Below are 7,421 nucleotides of genomic sequence, written 5' to 3'. Positions count from 1 at the left end.
ACCAAAATGTGACACAGAAACAAGACTGAACAAATGGTGTAAAAATGGCACAAGATGTGCTTCACGCAGGGTTGCCACAAATTTTCAATTTGCTAAAAAAAAGGCAGCATCTGTGAAGCCCAATGAGGCATAAAAGGGCATAAATGGCATAAAACGAGGTTTGCCTATGTTAGAGATGTATGTGTGTGTTCAGTCGGTCAGTTGTGTCCGACTCTTTGTGACCCCATGGACTGTGGCCCCCCAGTCTCCTCTGTCCATGGGATTTCCCAGGCAAGAATACTGGAGTGGGTTGCCATTTCCTTCTCCAGGGGATCTTCCTGACCCAGGAATCAAACCTGAGTCTCCTGAATTGGCAAATGCATTATCACTGAACCATCAGGGAAGCCCCTGTGTTAGAAATAGTCTGTCACTGAACATCAATCCTAAGAAAGTAATTCGAAGTGTTTGTTACCTGAGTGCTATGAATTTTAAATGCTGAGATGTTTGATTTTAAAGACAGTTTTCACTTGAACATACGGTAGTACAGAGGTGCAGTCTAAAGACACATTTTAAAAAGACTATTCCAATCAGCAAATTTACTAAGTATCATTATGAAATTGCAGAGGTAAGCTTTGGCATTTAAAGATTAGAAAAGTGAGAAGAAAATATTGCTTACAGAGCAAATTGACAGAAAAGTAAATTTCACTCTCTAGTATGAAATTAAAGCGAAAAACCACATGGAGTTAGAGGAGGTATACTGTATTTTTTTCCAAAATGTACAATATAAGTATATATAATGTGATAATGATCATAAGGAATATAGGAAAAAGCAGTGAGGATTTTCCAAGATTCTTAAAATTCATTTATGAACCACAGTGTGCACTGAACAATTTTACAAAATTGAATAAGGCGATTTTACTTTACTGTCCTCTGTGACTACATCAGCTAATGCTGTTGTACCGTGTGCTTGAACTTTGTGGAGTAGACTTTGAGTGTTCTCACCACATACACATACACACAGAGACACAAAGTGTAACTATGTGAGGTGATACACGTGGTAAGCGACATGACTGTGGAAGTCATTTCATAATGTATACATACACCAAGTCATCACATTGTATGCTTCAAATATACAAAATTTTATTTTTCCATTATACCTCTTTAAGAAAGTTAGGGGGAAAAATTGGTCCAGTTAGTGAACAGAAGTCAAGCCGAAGTGTATTTCACTAGATACATCAAACAGTGGCTTCGATGGAGTGCCTGGGATTTCCCAGCACCCACTGCACTTCCCAGGGCCAAGTCTATCACTTTTTAGTGAGGTTTTCCTGCTGTGGGTGCAGCGGTCTCCAACCTTTTCGACACCAGGGACCGATTCTGTGAAAGACACTTTTTTCCACGGAATGGAACTAGATAGTTTCGGGATGAGTCACACACATAATATCTATGATGCTACTGCTAATCTGACAGGAGGCAGGGAGTTCAGACAGTAATGTGAGTGATTGGGAGTGGCTGTAAATACAGATACAGGTCTGTGGCCAGAGGTTGGGGACCCCTGCGCTAGTGGGAAAAGCCTGTTAGAGTCAGCGCAACCACAGACAGGAGCAGAAGGGAATAAAAGCACAAAGGATGTTAAGAATTGCACAGAGTTCACTGATGGGATCTGCATATACCACCTTCAGTGTAGTCGATTCCTGAGTGGCCTGATGTTTTCCTTCTATGAGCGGGTTTTCTCCACCGCTCACCGGACACAGCTGGCTGCCACGCTAAGGGCTTTTTGATGGTGAACAGCGCAAGAACCAATTCATACTTTTGTACTGCAGTTCTCAACACAACTCCAGGACCTGGGATTTTTGCAACATTCAAAGCATCTCAAGTAGAAAAGAAAAAGTTCAAACCAGTCACCAGATCCAAAATTAGCATTTTATTCAGAACGCTGGGGTCAGAGGTGTATCATTTATATTCTGGTACACAATTCAGAGGCAAAGCTGTTGTCAGAAGTCTCTCCAGTTTAAAAGCTTTTTTTTTTTTCATTTTTTTTTAAAAACACACACTGCAGTAGTGCCACCAGTATTAGGCCACCCCTTTCATTTCTTGCCTTTCCTTTTTTTTTTTTTTGGTACAAATTATGTAAAACATTTGTGCTAAGAACTTTTCTCCCTCCCCAAACAAAAAAAAAGAAAATAAAAAATAAAAAAAATTAAAAAATTAAAAATTGAGTATTCTAACTACAGCTCAACAATTGAATCAAATGTCACTTTGTTTTGTAAATACTTTATCCATAACGAAAGATATAAACATGCAAAAAACCTGAATCCATAGTCCAAATAATACATACACATGTTCTGAAGTTTCTGCACTTCTCCATAGACTATGCCAATAAAACATTATGTACACATACCATTTTTACAGTGAAGTGGAAAAAATACAGTAAATAAAAAAGTGTACATGGATTAAGACCAAAATGTGTCTAACATTCTAGTTTATGAAAAAATTCAATTTTGCTACAAATTGGTGATATGAAAACTCCCTTTATTTGCAACCAGCTGCGTAAGTTTTAAGATTTTAGTGGAAAAAAAACAAAAACAAAAACAAGAAACTAAAGTCTAAAACTAGAAGTAATGTACATTTTCCAATCTCATGGTCTCAGCCCCCAAGATAATAAAATTGCTCCATGAGTGGTTTGTTTGTCTGTTTAATTCCATATTTTTAATAAAAGCAAACGCGATGTAACAAAAGCGTGTCGAAGCATATCATGGTTTAACTTACTGCTCCCACCACAAAATATTTTGTCTTTTACTTATCATTTCAGAAATCAGTACCATTAAAGCCTTAAACATAAAACTAATTCCAATCTGAAAAAGGTACAAAAAGGCACATAAAATCCCAGTGCTTCTGTACTGTAAAATTCAAGTGTAACTGAGCTCAGTGTTTTTCCAAACAGTATTGGATCACCGATATTCCCTCTGAGCCCAAATTGGTTTGCAGCCTCTGCCAAAGCCTCCAGCAAGCACTGTGCTAGTAGACTACAAAGTTAAAGCCTAGCTTCTGAATGCTTTTTGGGAATATCAGTTGCAATTGTTTGTACTTGTCCAAAAACCAAGTTCACCCTGAAGTTCAGTCGTCACCTCCACCGTACATGTCAGCGAGTTTCTTGAAGCGGGGCCCCCAGTCGTTCAGATAGTCATAGTCCTGCTCACCTCCACTACTGGAGGAATTAAGGGAGCTCAAGGACCCGGCCGTGGAGCCACTGCCTTCATAGTCAAAGACTAAGAGGGAGTCGTAGGGCGGAGCGGTGGGATCGTTGTCAGCAGCTTTAAGGCCCTGCAGTTGGAAGACAAGGATGAAAAGAGGGTTACAGGGAGCGAATCCACAAGCAGACGCTAGTGGTCCCATGGCATCAAACACCTGTTTGTAAGTTTCCACCTGCAGACCACCACATGTGCAACCCAGAGAAACTTGGGTTATCACCATGTTTGAAAGTTAGACGAAAATCAATGGATGTGTTTCCTCTGCAAAGAAAGAAGTGTAAGGAATCTAGCTCAGTGAGGCTGAGACATACCATGGGACGGGGTTAACTGGAGAAGGCAGTTCACAGGCGACAGAAATGAACCACCAATGGCCTGCAGCTAGAAAGGGAGGATCTTAAATGAAGTTTGGTAATGCATCAGTGTAACACTGCATCGGACAGCACTAGTTTTGAATTATCACGCGTGGAGTGAGTTACATGAAACAATACGGAAGGTTATGAAATCATGTGATATGTGGGCCCTGATCTATGCAGAATCAGAGTCATAAGATTTTGACAACGAACTGGCTTAGCAGAAATTATATGCAGGGCAAAAAGAGACATAGAAATGAGTGCGATAGTGTCCCTCTATAATTTACAACCTAGTAACAGGCATGACTATAGTATGACACACATGATAATAAGTAACAAAACTATAAAATTTAGGCAAAAATCATCAGGATGCCAAAAACAAACACTGACTGGCTCGGAGAGCTGGGTGCTCAAGGAAGAAGTGACATTCTATCTGACACAAATTTGGAAGGGTATCAAAGGAAGAATAAAGACAGGCCAGATGTGATTATAATACAAGGAAAGTTAGTCACTAAGTTAATAAAGAACAGAGTGACTTCTACCATCCATAGACTCTAGAAAAGTCATGATCCAATATCAATACACAGTATAAATATTGGGGAAGTGGAACCTAACAATCTAAAATTATATATACATATATATATTTACACATGCATGCATACACACACACACACAGGGCTCTTAAAAATAACTGAAAAAAATAAGAACCAGTGAAATGATTATCAATAAACTTAACTCTTGCACAAAGATGCTTTTTTATATATAACTCATATCTGCAGCTAACTCATAATTACTCTACAAAGCCTTAAGAATTTAATGTATGTCTATTTGCCACATACTAAGTATTTATTTGATTTTTTTCCCCACTTCCATTCTAGCAGTCCAAGATAAACCGCCGTTAGTCTCCAAACAATCACTCCCTCTCCCCGCAACTCTGCTTTTTTAAATTTTGGTGGGCTCATTACAGCTCCTCTTGTCCAAGATGTGATGAACTGTCCATCTTTAGATCAATTCTTCCAATCCACATGTGCTTCATGAATACATAATATGTTTGTTTTTTTTTTAATCAGAAGAAGAGGAAAAAGAGCATTTTCACAGTCAGCAAAATTACAGTCAGTATGTGTAGTGTTAAGAGGTCAGACACTGGGGTGACACCTCAGCTCTGCACAGTACAAGTTTCGGGACTTGGCTGAGTTCCACCAGCCCCATTTCCTAATCTGGAACTGTAATCACAGTAATACAATCATTATGAAGCCCAAATAAAATAAAGGCTACCTAAGGGTAACCCCCCACAGGATCTGGCACTTGTTATAGCTCAGGAATATTAGTGAATTTTTTTTTTGAAATTTAAGTTTAGATAAAAAAATTCTTGCTTTGGAATTTGAATGAAGAAAAATAAATGTGGAGACGACATGTTTTAAGGGAGTGACTGAAGGCAAAAGGAGAAGGGGACAGCGGAAATTGAGATGGTTAGATAGTATCACAAACTCAATGGACAAGAATTTGAGCAAACTCCGGGAGATGGTGAAGGAGAGGGACACCTGGCATGTTGCAGTCCATGGGGTTGCAGAGCTGGGCAAGACTTAGAGATTAAACAAAAACAACAAAGGTTTTAAGAAACAAAATGGCAGCTGCTTGACTTCAACCAAAGATTTTTGAAAAAAGTACGCACTAGCAGTTCCTCACGCCCAACAATCCTAGCCTGTAATTAAGTGCCATTTTTCGTCTTTTCAAGCACACTATAACCCAGACACGCCTGTGTAATGTAAACTAAAGCAAGCCTTCCTCAAACTACATCCACATATAACACATAAATAATTTTGGATAGGACTTTCTTGACTATATTTACAGAATAAGCTAAAGGACAATTCTGTTAAGCCTGAGATGGGCAAACTCCAATTTCTCAAACTTCCTGATCTTTTTTTGTGGCAGATTGTGTTACTGTCCTCAGTGATTCACCATCCTCTCCCCATGGGTGGATCACACGGGCCACTCTGGAGCCAACTGACTTCCCCAACCCATGTCAGGCTTGGCCACCCGACTGGCACTGGCCAGTGAACGGAAACAGAAGCATGGAGACCAGAGTTTAACGCTCCATCAGCCCCTCATCTTTCCCCTCTGCCTGCCAGGAGAAGGGTCTGCACCAGAGGCGAGTTTTCTTTCTGCCTGGATCCTGAAACACAGAAGACATGTGGATCATGGTATCAGCACAAAACTGGAACTACAGAAAGGTGAAGACTAAGATGAACTGGCAAGTGACAGTGGTGTGGCATCACGTGTGCCTGGATTCCGGGAGATGAAAGCCATGCCCTGTGCTTCCTGTGACTTAAGAATAATTAATGGAAGCTGCCTGGTTTTCACTGGGGTGTTAAAGGGCCTGAGACTTTCATCAAATGTCAACAAACACCTAATTAATATCCTCAAAATAGATATCAGTTCAGTTTATTTCAGTTCCTCAGTCGTGTCTGACTTTGCAACCCCATGGACTGCAGCACGCCAGGCTTCCCAGTCCATCACCAACTCCCAGAGATAGCTCAAACTCATGTCCATAGAGTCGGTGATGCCATCCAACCATCTCATCTTCTGTCGTAACCCTTATCCTCCTGCTCTCAAGCTTTCCCAGCATCAGGGTTTACTCCAATGAGTCAGTTCTTCTCATCAGGTGGCCAAAGTACTGGAGTTTCAGCTTCAGCATCAATCCTTCCACTGAATATTCAGGGTTGACTTCCTTTAGGATTGACTGGTTTGACCTCCTTGCAGTCCCAGAGACTCTCAAGAGTCTTTTCCAAAACCACAGTTCAAAACCATCAATTCTTTAGCACTCAGCTTTCTTTATGGTCCAACTCTCCCATCAGTACATGACTACTGGAAAAACCATAGGTTTGACTAGATGGACCTTTGCTGACAAAGTAATGTCTCTACTTTTTAATATTCTTTATAGTAGGCTGATCATAGGTTTTCATCCAAGGAGCAAGCATCTTTTAATTTCATGACTACAGTCACTATCTGCAGTGATTTTGGACCCCCCCCAAAATAAAGTCTGCCACTGTTTCCATTGTTTCCCCATCTATTTGCCATGAAGTGTTGGGAAAAGATGCCATGATCTTAGTTTTCTGAATGTTGAGCTTTAAGCCAACTGTTTCACTCTCCTCTTTCTCTTTCATCAAGAGGCTCTTTAATTTGTTATATCAAAACAGATATAACACTGGTGATAATCTAGTCCTATACTCACCATCAAGAGTTTCAGAAGTATATCCCCCTTTTTTCTATTGGAGCTCTGCAATGTTTATTAGTTTCTGCTGTACAGCAAAGCGAATCAGCTCCAAGTATACATATATCCCCTCTGTTTTGGGTTTTCCTCTCATCTAGATTACCACAGAACACTAACTAGAGTTCCCTGCGCTATATAGTCAATTCTCATTAGTTATCTGTTTTATGCTTATGAAGGTAGCAGTAGCAGTAAAGAAGCTGCCTGTCAATGTGAGAGACGCAGGTTCGATCCCTGGGTCAGGAAGATCCCTGTAAGTAGGAAATGGCAACTCACTCCAGTATTCTTGCTCAGAAAATTCCATGAACAGAGGAGCTTGGCAGGCTACAGTCCATGGGGTTGAAAAGAGTCAGACATGACTGAGCATAGCACAGCAGTGTAAAATCTATGTCAATCCTAAACTCCCAATCCATCCCACCCCATTTCCCGCTTGGTATCCATGTCTGTTGTCTATGTCTGTGTCTCTATTTTCTGCTTTGCAAATAGGGTCATCACTTTCCTAGATTTCACATATATGCATTAATATATGGGATTTGTTTTTCTCTTTCCAACTTACTTCACTATCTGTGACAGTCT

General features: G+C 40.2%; 1 protein-coding gene across 1 annotated transcript in view; it reads right to left on the bottom strand.

Annotated features, from left to right (window-relative positions):
* CDH2 (cadherin 2) overlaps positions 1,107 to 7,421 on the bottom strand; it is a 243,612-nt gene continuing 237,297 nt past the window's right edge. The window contains exon 16 of the mRNA XM_018039719.1: positions 1,107 to 3,300. Coding sequence (XP_017895208.1) covers positions 3,094 to 3,300 — 207 coding nt within the window. The 3' untranslated portion in view covers positions 1,107 to 3,093. The remainder of the gene's footprint in view (positions 3,301 to 7,421) is intronic.

The sequence above is a fragment of the Capra hircus genome, chromosome 24 (assembly GCF_001704415.2).
Source record: "Capra hircus breed San Clemente chromosome 24, ASM170441v1, whole genome shotgun sequence".
Taxonomy (NCBI): domain Eukaryota; kingdom Metazoa; phylum Chordata; class Mammalia; order Artiodactyla; family Bovidae; genus Capra; species Capra hircus.
Note: the sequence above shows the minus strand (reverse complement) of the source record. Positions and strands in the feature narration are given on the sequence as shown.